This window comes from Peromyscus maniculatus, chromosome 2 (assembly GCF_049852395.1).
Source record: "Peromyscus maniculatus bairdii isolate BWxNUB_F1_BW_parent chromosome 2, HU_Pman_BW_mat_3.1, whole genome shotgun sequence".
NCBI classification, from domain to species: Eukaryota; Metazoa; Chordata; class Mammalia; order Rodentia; family Cricetidae; genus Peromyscus; species Peromyscus maniculatus.
In genome coordinates, this window is record NC_134853.1 from 160,518,045 (window position 1) to 160,535,189 (window position 17,145).

The 17,145-nt window shown below is 45.7% G+C and overlaps 1 protein-coding gene across 4 annotated transcripts in view; it reads right to left on the bottom strand.

Annotated features, from left to right (window-relative positions):
* Positions 1–1,521: 1,521 nt before the first annotated feature.
* LOC102907099 (protein DDI1 homolog 2) overlaps positions 1,522–17,145 on the bottom strand; it is a 51,944-nt gene continuing 36,320 nt past the window's right edge. For 2 of the 4 annotated variants that reach the window (XM_042272258.2, XM_006975455.4), the window contains exons 8-9: positions 15,884–16,073; positions 7,359–9,459 (exon numbers count right to left, since the gene is read on the bottom strand). In XM_042272258.2, the coding sequence (XP_042128192.1) occupies positions 7,655–9,459; positions 15,884–16,073 (1,995 nt within the window). In that variant the 3' untranslated portion in view covers positions 7,359–7,654. Of the gene's footprint in view, positions 9,460–13,006; positions 13,070–15,883; positions 16,074–17,145 lie in introns of those variants that run through there. The other 2 variants (XM_076565608.1, XM_006975456.4) reach the window with 2 other exon arrangements.

A 17,145-nucleotide genomic window follows, 5' to 3' on the forward strand; every position in this document is an offset into this window, starting at 1 on the left:
ATTTGCAGCAAGGCTCGTTAAGGAAGGGAATGGCTCAGTTGCCTTTAGCCTACTTGCTCTGGGTGGGATTAGGACCTCTGTTGGTCTCTTCTGTGTCGAACACACAGATTGCAAGCCCAGTGCCACTTTGAGATCTTTGGCAGCAGTCAATTCTGCAGCTCACACAGGGTTGAGCCTCTATGATAATGAGTATTCAGAGACGGGTAATATCTGGAGGGTGCTCACCAACCTAAGACAGAGCGCCTGTGTGGCCTGGGCAAGTGTCCTGCTGATGTCCCATGCAACCTAAGTCAGAAGCTCATTTTTTAGTAAAAGGGGGACCTGTAGGGACCTGGCCCCCATTTTGGGTAGCTGTTGCCTTGCTTGCTGACCTTAATGTCCTTCCTAATCTAATTCCCTAGCGGGTTAAACCATCCTGAATGCTTAAGGGAAGTTCCTTGTCTGTGTATCCTGCATATTGGGCGTTAACAGCTTAGATGCAAGATTCTAAAACATTGGTAGCGAACTTCTGCCCTCTGGAGTTCTCCCATTGTGTTGTAAGCCTGTATTTAAGACCTCCTCCCTCCTTTAATAAACGGCATTTGGCATTCAAAAAACAAAAACCAAACCAAACCAAACCAAAATCCTCATTTTACACAGGAAGAAACCGAGTCTATTAAGTAGCAAAGCTATATCCAAGCAGCCTGGCTCCAGTTCTCAACCTCCTAATGCTACAACCCTTTAATACAGTTCAAGTCGTGGTGACCCCCAAACAAAAAATTACTTTCACTGACACTTCATAACTGTAGATTTTGTTATGAATCATAATGCAAATATGTTTTCTAATGGTTTTAGGCAACCCCTGTGAAAGGGTTGTTTGATCCCCAAAAGGGTTTGCCACCAGAGGTTGACAACCTCAGCTCTCTACGACCAGTGCTGGTTTGTTTGTTTTCTCGAGATAGGGTTTCTCTGTGTAGCTTTGGAGTCTGTCTTGGAACTTGCTTTGTAGCCCAGGCTGGCCTGGAACTCAGAGATCTGCCTGGCTCTGCTTCCCACGTGCTGGGATTAAGGGCGTGCACCACCATTGCCTGGCTCAAAATGCTCATCTAACATCTACAGGGGGACAGATCTCCAGCAACCTGGACAGTTTCATGGCTGCTCACTCTTTCCAGGTTTGGGTATACAGAGCACCGCTGCCCTAGTACATGGGCAGAAGTAATTTAAAAGGCTAGGGAGTAGGAAACAAGGACCACAGTGAAGTAACCATCTCAATTTAAAAGAAACAGATCAAACAAAATTCTTATGATAAAAACTTTATTATCTTAAATATCAAAGGTTTTACACATCACGTTTTCTTCAGAAAGTTCCTATTAAAGAAGAAAAATAAAATAAAGTGTTTGGATTATTCAGGGCTGACTTACATTTCAAAGTGTGACCAAAAAAAGAAAAGAAAATCAAACTCAAAGGCATCTAGTGCGTTCAGCTGCAGACAGGTCCTAAATGGTGGCACAATGCAACCAACTCTGGGATTACTGAGTGCAGTTCCCAACTCTCGAAGCATGTGAGCGTGACTGGACCACTGGCAAGCAGACTGTGCCAACCAGCCTCGCTTCAAGAAAAGCCAGGAAACCTTGTGACACACAGGCAAGAAGCAAAGCAGGCTTCCTCGTCATAGTCTGTCAGATGGGGCTAGGAAACCATTGAACAAGCCACCAGCCCAACTCACCATGAAGAGATCTGGACACAAATGCACAATTAGTCTCTCATGAAAGGTGAGTGATATAGAGCAGATTTGATCAACACAAAGGATCCCCCTGATGTCTCTCCAGAACTAAAGATGTCCAGGGCAGGGAAGAACCCAAGCCTAAGCACTGGGGTGGAATGGTGTGAGCCCACGTGTCTCCCAGGCTTTCCCGTTCTGTCAAGGAGCCTGTAAACACAGATCTGACTAGCTCATGTAGGAACACAGGTCTACTCTGCACGTCACTGGTACATTTGTTTAAGTTTGCAGGTTGCAGGCTACTAAACTGTTAGGTACGATCACTGCCCATCACCTGACCAGGCCCAGGGAAAAATGCCCCTCACCCACATTAGCTACTCCAAACCTTCTGAGATTGTTCACATAGACACGGCTCTGTAGGCAGCAGTCTGACCTTTCACTCTGTGCCATCTCCTGATCTGTGGTTCAAACTTCGCAGGTAGAGACCCCTACGTTCTTGAGCCATTTTCTTGGTAGATTTCCCTAGAGAGTGTCCTAAAAATTTGCAGTCCCCCCCACACTTCACAAGCCCCTCCTCTTCCCCCCAGTCTTAAGTACTGATTAATTTTTTAGCATATTTCCTAACTGTAAAGCTCAGAAATCACTAACCACCTCCTTTCTTTCTATGCTTCAGGATGCATACACTGGACTCTTAAACAGAGGGTTGAAGAATGCCTTGCAGAGTATGTCAAGTTCTGCAAAGCAGCCCTGCTTGCCCACTCCACCCATCATTCACTAATCTTGCTGCTCTGGATTTTCATTTCCACACACTGCACTCAGTTGCCTTAAAATAGCACATCCCGAGAGGCCTCTGCTGAGCTCTGCTCTCCCAGATGGTTGGCATCCCAGTGCAGCCTGGCTCACCAGAGGGTGGAGGATGCTGCACACCCACCCGTCAGTGTGGCATACAGCCTCCTAAGGGAAGGAAAGGTAACTCACTCCTCTCTTCCATTTACCCGACTTTTCCCTGCCTGCTCTTTTCGGTCAACAGCACTACACACTGATTCCTCAGCATCTTTCCAGTTATTTCTACTAAATTCTTATTTAAATTTATTTTTTCTTAGCCGTGCTGGGGGTCAAACCCAGGACCTTGTACATGCCAGGCAGGTGTTCAACCACTGGACTACACCTGTACTCTCCCTCACCTTTTTGGAGACAGGGTTTCATGTAACCAAAGCTGGCCTGAAACTCATTAGGTAGCCAAAAATGACCTTGAACTTTCTGATCCTCCTGTCTCTGCTTCTCCAGTGATGGGGTTACATTTATGCCACACCTGGATTATGCAGCTGGGAGCTGAACTAAGGGTTTCCTGCAGTTTGGCAAGCATGCTACTTATCAACGGGCTACACTTCCCAATTGTTTTTTTATTTTTACTTATTTTGAGACAGTTTCTCGCTGTAGCCCTGACTGGCCTTGCACTTACAGCTTAAAGGTGTAACATCCAGACCCTAATTGTTTAAACAAAACAAAACTAAACATTTAAAGTATAACTCTAGGCTTACGTCATCTGACTCACTGTGGGCTTGATTTTTTTCCCAGTCATTTCTAAACTGCAACCAAGTATGTTTTAAAAGAAAAGCATGCGACCAGATGTTACAGAATATGTCTCTAACCTCACAGTCCCAGCTGTTTGAGGACTGCTAGTTCAAGGCCAGCCTGGGCTACACGAAATCTCTTCTCCAAAACAAAAGCATGCCAATAGGTACAAACAGATCTTAGTTAACACTTGTCTCATGTCTCTCCTAGACTGAAGGCTTCTAAGGCCAGACTCCAGTCTCCTTCCGTTGCTGCTGAGCTCCCAGGCTCAGGGGTATTCAATGTTTAATGAACAAAAATAGGGGCTCTTAATCAGACTGCATAACTTGACAGGAGCTAACTTCCTATCTAGAATGTAAGATTTGATGTCTCCCTAACAGCACAAAATGCACAACAGAAAACCTAACAAACACCTAGAAACCATTTTTGGTATATAGGATGCAGAAACTCCTATCCGGGGAGACCTAATGTTTGACTGACGCAGGGTAAGAGTGAGTCAAAGTAGCCACGAGCCAAGGACCTCATACTGTGGCCAGCCCTCTCCAGGAGAGCTGCCCCTCTGGCCTTTCCTGATACTCCCAAGATGTGATGCTTCTGCTATTCAAAAAAATTAAGGCACAAAAGAAAAGCAAGTACATCCAAGGCTCACCCTGAAGTCCTTCCTGTGGCTCTCTCTACCGACACTCAAGGGGTTGGGTAGCTCACAGGAGCTCTGGGCCAGCCCTCAGGGACCGCTGAGTTGACTTTCTGCTGTCAAGAGGAACTCATTCCCAGGAAACACAAAATGCTATCTAACGTAACTACTGAGACAAGTGGCCTTCCTTCTCCAGGAGGGGAACATATGGTAACCTTTGCTTTTTTAGTCAGCCACAGACTCCTACATCACCAAGACTGGCTTTTACTTTAAGGATCAGACCCTGGACCTCACATGCTATGCAGTAGCTCCACCACTCAGCCACGCCCCCAAGCCCCATGCCATTGCTAGGGGTACACCAGTCAGTTCAGCTACACTGTTCATGCTCGCCACAGGTAGCAACTGGAATGCACTGTGTGAACTGGGCATGGTGGTGTGAGCCTATAATCCCAGCGTTCTAGAGGCTGAGGCAGAACTGCCATGAGTTTGAGGCCAGCCCGGGCTATGGCGAGATCTTATCTCAAAAAACAAAAAACACACAACAGAAAAAGAAAATTTGCCTTGACTCTCCTGCAATTATTTGCAAGGCAGTTTATTATATACACGGTAGGAAGAAAAGCCACCAGATGTGCAGGCATCTGTAGACATAAAAGCTGCTTTTCAAACTATGCAAGATATTTGTCAATCACCTTATCTATGATAGCGTACATATTTATTTATAGACATGAGCTGAAGAGTTGAAACAAATTCTTATGGCTTTCGCTAGAGATAGAAAGCTGTAGAGAGGGACGAACAGGCAGAAGCTACAGAAGCTGGTTATAAAATCAGTGACACCAGGTCCCTGTCCCGTTCCTATGCACCCTCTTGCCAGAGAAATGCACTGGGTGGACACTCGATCAGAGGGGCTAGGATTTGAGGAAGAGGTTGTCGCACACCATTCACCGTTTACTCAAGCTTCCTTTGCCAAGCAACGGGTCTTCACCTATCAACACCCACAGCCCATACTGTGGGGCGAAGGCTTCTGGCTGTCTCGAGTCCTGAACTACCCCCCCTGGAAACAGCCCTTCACAGAAGCAAAGGGCCAACCCCCAGCTGCAGTTATACTGTCTGGCTACAAGCCCCTTCCACACACCAGCTTCAGCACAGGTTTTACAGGTAAATCCTCTTTGGTGCACACATGGAAACCACCACTGGAGGTAAGTGCCTCCCGGCACGGTTTGGTAAAGGAGTTGCCCTTGTGGTTATGGCTGTAATCTGACACCTGAACACTAGGATTCACGATGATTTGATCTTGGTAGTTAGCTACTAAATGAAAACTGACAATGAAGTCCACTAGTGCCATGTTCCTTAATGTCCCTGTTTCTAGGACTGCTCCATTTAAGCCAACCAATTCCTAATTTTAAAAAGATTTTCTGTTTTTAGACAGGGTCTCACTAATGTAGCTCTGGCTGGCCTTGAACTCAGAGATCTGCCTACCACCTGGTATATGCCAGCATGCCTGGCCTTTAATTTATTTTTGACAGTTTAAAAATCAAAAGTAAGTATATGTTGAAAAGAAAGTAATGACCCAAAGGAACAAAGTATTTGGCAAATGAGTTAAGTTCAAAGGATTCCTAAAAAGAGTATCTGTGTAAACTACTGGCCTATCATTTTGCTTCTAAAAAGAAACACACCTGTAGGTACATTAAAAGCTCTTGTAATGAAATCTTTTCCAGACTGGTATTCGACATTCTGCCTAGGGCTGTCTCCCAAACTTCAACATTGTAAAAAGTCAGCAGTCAAACCACTGGGCTTTCATGTCAGTTTCTTCTGAAGGCCTTGGGGTGGGTGGGTGGGTCTGTCATCAGTACCTTCTCTACCCATCCCATCCTGTGGCCTCAAAGATTTGTAACCCTAAAATATACCCCAACCCACCCCCTAAGCAAATACCAGGCCTCACTGCGCTGCTTCTTGATCTGGCTCTAACCACAGCTGAGTCGGGGACAGAAGCCCGGGAGCAGTTTCCCAGTGTCACCAGCATACATCTTTGGTGCAGAACATGCAAAGAGTGGATGAGCTGTGCTCATCTGAAACAAAGAACTTCTTGGCTAGCCTGATGTTCTGAGTGCCATTTAATGGAGAGTAGGAAACCGCAAGGCCATCCAGAAACCATCTCCTAATTCCAGAAAGGATCATGATACTCTGTGTGACTTGCCATCATGTCCTGAAGTGAGTCTCGGCACACAAATAGTATGGCAGAAACAAGGATGGATCAGAGAACAAATCCCTGTAAGTGCCCTTAAGGTTTCAAAAACCCCTGAGATATGAACCTCTCTGTGCTCGATGACTTTAATTTTGATGGTAAGAACAAACTTTCAGAGCGGAGGAAGGGAGAGATTGACTTTAGACAAAAATCAGTTAATGCTTAGTTCAGAAATCGATTTCGACACTTCCATTTCAACAAACTGCAAACTCTCACCGGGAACCAGGAATTACCCTCAAGATCCTTTTCAAGAAAAGCAAGATTCCAGATTCCTGCCAGACATCTAAGACAACAGTTTATGTTCTAGGAAAGGATGCTTTCAACCCTATCCAGAGGGATCACTACACAGTGGGGCCCACAGGACAACTTGCAAGGCGAGAACTTACATTAAAAAGGCCACGATAAACACATCTACACATTCCACCCCAACTCTACCTCAACGTGGTGAACACAAACATGGATCCTGCTTAGAAAAAGAAACTCCTGAGGAAAGAAAGGGATGAACACTGTACCAAGGCCACTGTAGTCAGAACTTCAGCTGTATTCACTGCCATGAAGGACACTCACAGACGGACCCAGTCTAAGCACCAAGAGGACCAGGGACAAAGGTTCTCCTAGTTCAGTCTTGCTCAGCTCTGAGCTTAGACTGAACGTGGGAAGAAGCTCCCAGCAGACATGTTTCAGAAGCCAGGCTCCAGGTGGCCAACCCGTGAGCTGAAGCTGGACTCACCATTGGCCACTGAGGGCTGGGGTGTCAGGGAGATGCCCCAAGCCCTATCTCTAGTACATTCCAGTGTTTCGTCTAAGCCATTATCTTTTACTCACAGTCCTTGACATTTGCAAATGGAATTATGATCAGGTTTTTTTTCCCTTCCCTTTTTAAATACAAGTAGCACCATGTTTCACTCTAATGTGAATTCCCCCATACCCCACCCTCTGTCATAAAGGTATTTGGCAATCAATCCATGCAGCAGCCTATTATGCACAAGACGACAGCTCAGGTGTTAAGCCCTCCCGCTCATCCTACTTAAATGTCACCCCTGAGCACACAAATCAAACATACAACTCCAGAAGTTATTGAACTCGTCTCCAGCGTCCTGTTCTCAGCCACATCCTGCACACAGCACAGCCAGAGTCACAGCAAGCGGCTGCACAGGTGGCAGGTTCCTCATGGCTCCTCTTTCAAAGCACTCACTCATCTAAAATGGTATGCTATACAGAAAACCATCCATTTTATTCCAGAATACATCATCTTAATGAGAATAAAAAGCTTTTGTATGCACATACTGCTAATACATTTTAAAAGGCCCAAATTTTAACAAGTAAAATAGACAAATTCATCAGACAAAAGATCATAAATTACTTTGGCCGGAAAAAAAAAATCTGGCTCAACATTTTGCTTGCAGGTTTCTACGTATGCTGTGTGTGTGTGGTGAGTGTGCATCTGTGTGGGGAGGGCTTTCACAAACGGAATGGAGTACGGGCTAAGCCCACTGTCCCACAATTACGTAGGGACCACAATGTTCTTTGCGAGCAAAACAAGAAGTGCAAGGTCTGCATTCCCACCAACTCGATGCAAAGCCCCGAGGGCTTCTTGCAGAGTGAAGCCGGCACCAAGAATCCGGTTAACATCTGCGGCGGGAAAGATGAACGGCGGAAGAGCGGAGGGAGAAGACAAGGGCTGTGTAGCAGGTGGGTCCAATCCACGAAAGGGCGGCGCAGCTCCAGGGCAGACATCGCTGGTCTCCGGCCCGTCTGTGCCTGGATTCTCCATGTGCTCAGAAGGCTGACTGTGGGCACCCTCCTCACCTACTGCAAATGTGGGTGACATTTCTACACCTGAGGTGCAGAGTGACTCATCAGATGGTTTGGCTGAGGTTATGACGACAGAACAGTTCTTCCTGACTGACTCCCTTGGTCTGGGGGCAACTTCTCGGCCATTTGACAAACTATCGCCCAGACCCCTGAAGCTAGTATATGCTGTATCTTCTATCCCAGCACAAGGTGTAGTGCCTACAATGTCTGTCTTTTCTGATTCAGAGGTGGCCTGGTGACAGGAAACTTGTGGGTACTGGTCACTAGGGATCAGATGCTCATTTTGGGCCCTCTTTCCTGAAACGTCAAAAATACCTGCTTGGCTCTCAGCTTCCATCTCTGACTGACAGGCAACATCTTCAGGTGCTTTTTCCAAAGCTGGCTTACAGCTAATGACCAAAAGTTCATGCAGTTCTTTCAAGGCCACTGTGACAGATGAACAAAATTCTTCAGCTGCCTCCACAGAGGGGTGACCATGATCACTTAAAGGGGAAGGGGAGCTGCGGCTATCTCTGCTATCCATCACAGACACTTCAACAGTATCTTCTGGGAGCTGCAAACCCCGGGCTGAAATGGAATGTTCCATGCTTTCACAGGAGGGGTTCCACTGTCCTGTTTCCACTTCCATTGAGGGGTTATCTGAAGTGAGGTGCGATGCACCAGGGCTCTCGACACTGGCGTTCTGCCTGCCTGTTGAGCTTCGCACAGCAACCAGAGGCTGCTCAACTGCATCCACGTCCATCAGGGTTTCTGAGCACGAACAGCTGCAGCACCCTGAAGCTAGAAGACTTTTCTCTGTACTTAGAAGATGAGCATTTGTCTGAAGTTCATCTCCTTTCATCACAGCTTTCAAACTGACAATTTTTTCTTGGTCCTGTTGATTTTCTTCATGAAGTTCAAGGTCTTCTGTGTCACAAGGACATTCTTGGTCATGTGGAACGTTCTGCTGTCCACTCCCATTGTGTGGTTCTCTGTGTTGCTGAAGGCCATTCACTTGACTTGGGTTCTGATATTCTGGATGCCAATTCTTTTCTTCCACAAATACCTGGGGCTCATGCATCCCAGTAGTTGTGAGAGAGAAACTAGTGTCCTGTCTTGTACGGAGATAAACTCGGAGGCCCTGGGTTCTTCCTTCAGCAGATTTCTCTGGATTATCTGCAACAAATGCTTCTTCAGATGAATTATGAAAAGGCATAGCTGGATTCTGGTCTGCTGGGGAAGCGAGATCAGGAGGACCCTGCAGAGGAGGAGGGTCTGTTTTCTTAGAGCTTGTCTGAAAGTCAGCTGAAGTCTTCATGGCCTCCACAGCTGTAGGTTCAATGCTACTGGGGTCACTGGGCTTGATGGCGCAGACGGAAGCCGAGACAGAGCGAGCGAGACTCGTAGGGCTGCCAACCTCAGGACTCGGCCCGGAAGAAGGGGCTGGAGAGCTGAATCCATCTGAAGTCAGCAACGATGACATTCCCTGTGAGGTAGATTCTTTACTGCTTTTCTCTGTAAAAAGGAAAAAAAAAAAAAAAAAGGAAAGGAAAGAAAAAAGATTAGTTAGCAGATCACTGTATTATCAGAGAATGAAATCTCAACAGAATAAAAGCAGGTCTTTTAATTTAGGTCTCTCTTGGAAACATGAGGGTAAAAAAAAAAATACAAGAATCTTTCTGTAGTAAATGAGATAGCATACTGGACCTGAATAGAGTGTGTCTTTAATAAACGTTATTAAAATTCCATATGTAAAGAACTGTAACATGCACTTGACAATGGCTCAAAGACAGTTGTGTGTGTATTTATTTCAGACACAGTCTCACTACATAGCCTGAGCGGGCCTTACACTTGAGATCTGCCCCAGCTTCTGGAGTGCGGGCTGTTGGCATCCCATCATGCCAAGCAAGCAAGCAAGCAGCTATGCTTCTTTATTTCTGGTGAAGCTTTGGATCTTTACTGGATGATTCTCACAAACTTTTTCTTTTTATTTAAAAAAAAAAAAAGCGCCCAGTTGTTCAGTCCTGAACCATCAGCAGTTCTCACATGTCAGCCTCCTGATGCTGGAATTACAGCACAGGCCACCACAGCCGGCTCCAGTGAACTTTCCCACGTTTCAAGTGTGAGCCTAAGTTACACAGAAGAAATCCAAAAGCAAGTACGCTGGGGACAGAGTGGGGCACCCGAGATGGGGTTTACATGCCTACAGATCCCTAGAAAACAGAAGTCAACAATGGATTTCATTTCTAGGCAAGCTTCTAAAAAAATCATGGTACAATCGCGCACCAACTCAAAGAACAAAACAAACCTAGAGATGAAGCAGACAAGAGTTTTCTTTGTCTCATCAAGCACTGTATCTATTTATTTAACCATTTCCTGGCCCCCACGCTGGCCTCTAACCTGATGCACAAGGATGATCCCTCCAGTGCCGGAACCATGGGTGCGCACCACTACTCCCAGGTTATATGGTACTGGGGACCAAACCTAGCTTCCACGCCAGGAAAGCACTCTACTAATCCAACTACATCTCCAGCCCTGTAATGTAGTTCTGTCTGGTCTGGAACTTGGGGCACTGCTCCTGCTTCAGTCTGAGTGCTGGGATTACAACACGCACTAGCATGCCTAGCTTCCAAACATTGCAACTCTAACACAGCACAATAAAACTGACAAGGTTTAAGATCTTTGCTGAGTACAGGGGAGGGAGGGTAGAGGAATAGTGTACCAGCTTTTCATTTTTTTTAGTATATGTGCTGCCGAAGCGAGCACAGTGCACTAGCTTTTCAATAGGCAACAGTAACTTAAGAGTTGCTCTAATTTACCAACCCTTCAAACATGATGGCAGGCTCAAACACTAGTTCAGTGCAGATACCACAATGATACTACTCAATAGGTCCGACTCCTGGTACCATTAAAAACTGGCCTCTAAACACCCAAAATGCCTTTAATTAAAAGACACAGGCTGTTATCAAGGCTGGAAACAATCAGCTCCTGGGTTCAATTCAATTCAGATGCTTTGTGCTAAAGAGCAGCAACATCAGCGCTCCTGCTGGGTCTCCACTCCTCAATTCCTGCAGAGAGCAGCTGGGATTCCAGCGGCCCGACACTGTGAGCAGCACTGAAGGATGGGCTTTGCTGGGAAGCTGCTGGCTTTCCCTCTTCTGGGTTGAAACAGGATTTCTTTTTTCTTTCTTTCTTTTTTAAAAAACGATTTATTGTTCTATCTTCATGTACACCTTTATGCCAGAGGAGGGCATCAGAGCCCACCAGAGATGGCTGTGAGCCACCTGGTGGTTGCTTGGGTATTGAACTCAGGACCTCTCAGAGAGCAGCCAGTGCTCTTAACCTCTGAGCCATCTCTCCAGCCCGAGACAGGATTTCTTAATGTAGTCAGTAGTTTGTCCAGAAGCTTACTATGTACACCAGGCTGGCCTTGAACTCAGAGATGCTCTAGCCTCTGCCTCCTAAATGCTGGGATTAAAGGTGCACCCTAGCACACCAGGGTCTAGGCTGCTCTTGAACTAGGGATTCTGTCACCACCATTTTTCAAGGGCTGGGATCCTAAGGAGGTGTCACCACACTTGGCTCAATTACTGACTTCCTTTTTTTTCCCCTCTGATAAAGGATCTCACTATGTAGACCAGGCTCATGGATTCCACCTGCCTCTGTCTCCCCAGTGGTGGAATTAAAAGTGTGCGCCACCATATCCTATAGTTATTGACTTCTCTACCCCCCCCCCCCATTTTTTCTGTATAGTCCTGGCTACCCTGGAACTAGCTCTATAGATCAGGCTAGCCTCAAACTCAGAGATCTGCCTGCTTCTGTTCCCCAAGTGCGGGGACTAAAGGCGTGCACTACCACTGCCTGGCTCAATTATTGACCTAAGGAATTTTTCTTAAAGTTTAGTGAAAAACAGGATAATGATTTTGTCTGTTTAAACTACATTCACTAAGTCTAAAAAGTTCCTAGTTTTATCAATCTAATCAATGAAGCTGACTCTGAAAGAAGTTCAGTTTGGAACTAATGCTAACATAAAAAGCACACTGTAATAGAATATCCATGTCAGCACCATCGGGGAGCATGGACCACTCCTGGGTTCAGTGTTAAGCACCTATACAACCCAAAAAGCAGGTGAGGTGAGGTAAGCCTTAGCAGACCTTGTACTTACTATGAGAGCAGCATATCTGTCGTCCTTCTGAAACTGAAACAGCCAGTACCACCGGGGATTAGAAAGAGAGCCCAATGGACATTAACTGTGCCTAATGTCCTTAAAATGAAAGTGCAAGAGCGAGCGAGCAAGACAGAGCGAGAATATGAAATGTTGTGAGTCTAATTACAACCAGCCTCCAAACCCTTACTAAAGCTGGGCTTCAGATAGAATTAACAAATGTGCACAGACCGACACAGTCCTGTTGACGACAACACCGAGGTGACAGCAGATGCTCCCACAGGGTTGTCAGGCCAAGGACAGAAGGAAAGGTCAAGTCTCGGCTCTTACTGTTTGGAAAAAGATGTAGGTTCTGTCAACACTTTCCCCTAAGACAGTTTCACTAAACAGTCCAGGCTGGTCTCAAACTTTGCATCCTTCTGCCTCAACTTTCCAAGAAGGGGATGGCAGGAATGCATTACCACATCCAGCCCACCTATTACTATGATTCTGGACAAGTCAATTGGCTCAAGTTTCCATTTATGCTCAATAAGATGAAAATTTTGCCCTTCTATAAACCTCAAACATCCGAGGACTTCCAGCTTTTCAAAGGAAAATGGCTTAAGAAATTCAGTTACCTGCAACCAACTGCTGTCATGCCAATAGTCTTGACGCAGTGTTTTCAACTGTCAGATGGTAGGTACTTTTTACTAAGACTCTCCCCCTGGACTGTTCCCATAAGCAATAAGAATTTCTGCCTACATACATATAAATGTATATACAGGCTAGTTGTAACCAGAGTGAATAGGGAGAAACAGGGATGACAAGTCTTGAATTTCCAAAATGGTTCCAGACAGAGAGATTTTTCAAAGCACAGGCGATAAGTGGACGGAAGGTTAATGTGGTGTCTATAAATACCTGGTCTGGGGCCCACTCCAGCTGCAGCACACACACACTACATGCATCATGGCTTCTGACGCTCTGTTTGGATTAGGAAACAGACAAGCAAATGTGGGTTAACAATGCAGAACCACACAGCATGCAGGGCTGCAGTCCTCAATCCTTTCCATCCTTCCAATCAGGAGCGAGGAGTCCAGGTTGAGGGTGTTTCCACAGCGTGGGCATCTCTTCAAAGACAACCAGCAAGGTTTCTACATTAACAGGTTTTTGTTTTTTTCGAGACAGGGTTTCTTTGTGTAGCTTTGCACCTTTCCTGAAACTCACTCTGTAGCCCAGGCTGGCCTCAAACTCACAGAGATCCGCCTGGCTCTGCCTCCTGAGTGCTGGGATTAAAGGTGTGCGCCACCACCGCCTGGCTCAGATTTTTAACTGTACTTGGAAAGAAATTATTCCATAGCTCTGCACAGATGTTGGAGGCAAACGGGCCACAGGCAGTGAATCCATCAAAAGAGCTGCTTGAAGACCACTCTACAATGGTTAGTGAACAAGTATAGGAGCTTTCCAAATTTCTCAAAAGTCCTATTTTTTTTTGGGGGGGGGGAGCAAGAGGTTTGAGACAAGGTCTTGCTATGCATATAGCCCAGACTGGCAGAACTTGACATCCCAATTGCAGGGTTTATAGGCAGATGCCAGTACCACTGGTTCATGTTCATGTTCAAATCAAGTCTGATTAAGTCCCAGCTACTGCCTTCTTCAGTTAACCAGTATATAGACATGTTAAGACAGCTCCTACTGACTGTAGACAGACACAGAGGGTAAAGATACCCTGATAACTAGCCAAGTAACTTTCCGAAAATACTTTCACAAATTATGTCCATAAAATTGTGATTTTAGTGATCTTAGGCAGTTGGTTCTCCAAATAAATCAAGTCTAACCTTGCAGAATGACACCATTAGAACACTACTACAAAAATCAGCAGTTTACCCGGGTCAGTAGCAAAGGCTCCATGGATTCAGTGGTTTCTGAAACTGGCCAGGCCTTCCTTTGCTGATCCTGAGAACGTCTCGCCTACTTTAGCCAGCTGAACTGTAGGAGGAGCTCTTCAGGAGGCTGAGGGTTACCGGGTTAGGAACACTGCTGCCATCAGCGAGTGCTTCTCTAATCAGAGCACGTGGCTGTGCAGGGAAAGGATCTCAAAACGTCAGCATCCCGTCTAAGTTGCCAAGTTACCGTCTATAGGCTAAGGAGGTAGATGAGCTCACTCAGGCTGACCTTCCGGGAAAATTAAATGATTGCGGGTAACTCCACTTTACATACAGTGAAGCTGGACCACAAGGTAACCAAGGCCAACCTGGAAGTTCCATCAGCTACACAATCCCATTCCAGAGGCTCAAGGCTACACACACCTGCAGGTTCTCCAGGAAAACATAACAAAACTTTACAAACGTATTATCTTTGTCTTGAGCAGAAAATCTATTCCATGAACTTGTAATTCTAACACATTCTCTACCAGGAAAAGCAAAGTGTGAGATGAATAATCCTGACCCAAGACTTCAAGACAACTCACTTAAAAGGTAATTCTTTTCAGTTTTTAGAAAATGCACCCAGAGTCACTGTTCTGTTAACAAATGGGGAATTTCAGCAAAGTTGTCTTGATCCATTTTCCTCAGAAGATTCTGCTTTCTCTTCAGATTTAGAAGGCATTAGCTTGGTTTCAAAGCAGTGCTGTGTAGCCTTAGTCTGAAACCTCAGTGAACATGAATACTACAGCTGATTAACGTTAAGATTACACTGGTCACTGGTCCTTCTCGTTGGTGGCAGCACTTTCAGTAAACTTTCCCTGCTTAGTCACAGTGATAATGCCTTCCTTCAAATCAAACAGGCTGAGAAAATGAAACATTTCTATGGAAATATTGCTGATCTTGAAAGTGTGTGCTTACTGCAGAAGTTTCTTTATGGACAAAACAGAATGTTTCAGAAGCATCCGAGCAAATAATGACCTAACCTTGAACAGAGCACTGGATCCTTGTTCCTCTTTTCTTTTCTGAGATAGGGTCACACTATGCCGAACAACTTAGCTGAACCCACAGAGGTGGAGATCAGCTTTGCCTCCGGAGAGCTGGGATTAAGGTGTGTGCCACCACTCCAGGTTCCTCTGGTTGTTTTGTTTTGTTTTGTTTTGTCACAGGGTATGTCTACACAGCCCAAACCAGCCTGGAACAATACTCAGCCAAAGCTGGGCCTGAATTTGTGATTCTTCAGCCCTGGTCTCGGACTGTTGCTTTTTTTTTTTTTGAGACAGGGTTCTCTGTGTAACAGCAGGGTTGTCCTGGAACTCACTCTGTTTGACCAGGTTGGCCTCCACTCACAGAGATTCCCCCTGCCTCTGCCTCCAGAGTGCTGAGATTAAAGGCATGTGCCACCACACCCAGCTACCCAGGTTCTTTTTTCTTGAGCTGTTGACATAGGAGTCCTTTCAAGTTCTGTATTACGATGGTGTGTATCTTGGGCATGCCTAGGTCAGAGCATAGCTGTGCAGTCGGCACTCTCCTTCCACATGTGGGCTCTGGTTTCTAGGCTTCTGTGGCAAGGGCCTTTACCTGCTGATCCATGGCAATGCAAACCCCTGCCTGCCTCTCTCCTTTTTGAGACAGGGTCTCAGATACTCCAAGCTAGCCTTGCATTCTGACTATGCCATCTTTACCTCCTGAGTGCTGGAATTCTAGGTGTGTACCACTTCACCCACTTTATGTGGTACTGGGGACTGAGCCTCCTCACCATGGTATTAAGAGTAAGAAGACAGTGAGCACACCTCTGCTGAAAAATGAAGTTAATTCCTAGAAAGGCCTTACCCCACTAATGACACAGCACTATTCAAATGGTCAGTCCCAATACCTGCATCCTCTGCTGATTTTTGAATGGCTTCTGCTAATTCTTGGTCTGCAATCTCCTCTGGCCGTATGTCCTCTCGCCCAGTTCCATACGCCAAGCGGGCACACTCCGGGAGCTCCCCCTCAGGAAGGAAGGTGGTCTGTGAGCCTGTGGTGCCAATCACCAGTACATTTTTCTTCAAGTCAATCGAACACTGGAGGAAGAAAGCAAAGAAGAGCAGCAAATGAAGCTCCCTACAGAAGAATCAAGTCTTAGTGCCACAGTCAACCACTAAAGACCATTACCAGGAAAAGACAGTTTAAGAACAAAACAAACTTAACCTTACCATCTACCCGAAAGCATCCATTTTTTATAGCTGGCTTTGGAGACAAAGTCTTGCTATGTAATCCAGGATGATCTTGAACTCACTTTGTAGCCTAAGACAGCCTCCAACACACCCTCCTCCTGCCTGTGTGCTACTCCATCTTCCTAGACCTTTTCTGATTTCAGAGATAGGCCCTTGAACTCAGCGAGTATGTATATAGTGGAGGCTGGCCTTCAACTCCTGAGGCTTGTCTCTGTTTGTCTCGTTTCTGCTGCTGTGTCGCATACTTCAGGCACTTGTGTCTCCATGTCCTATCTTGGGCACAGATGCCACCGCATCCATCAAGGGCTCTGGGGATCAGTGGGGGTCTTCAGGCTTGCACAGCCACTGCAGCTAGTGCTATACCCATCCATCCCATCCTTGACCTCTTGATCCATCTGCCTGAGGCCAAGTGGTGGGACCACAGGTGTGGTGGCCCACCACAGCCACTTCACTCCTTATTTACATTATCCTTCCCTGTGTGTTTTCATCTCTGCTTAAAAGTCTGACATTGCCATGTATGATTTATATCTGTAAAGTTAGAAAATACCGGTGTATGCTAAACGATAGCAAGACAGTGACAAATAAATAACCTAGTTTTCATTTACATATTTATACATTTGGCATTTAAAATGCTAAATCATATATTTTTCAGGGCTTTTTAATTTTAGGAGCCTGAAACTAGAGAGCCTTTCATATACTAGTGAAGTGCCACCTGATTTACATCATCGTGTGGAATATTTAAAATATAGTGGCATAAAGGTATTGACTTTATTTAAAAACCCACAGTGGGATTCAGGTATATTCAGTGGTACAGCACTTCCTTAGCAAAACAAACAAATATAAACTACTGTGGCATTTTATTATGCAGCAGACACTAACCAATGGTCTGCAATAAGCATGGTAGATCTTAGGCTTTAGA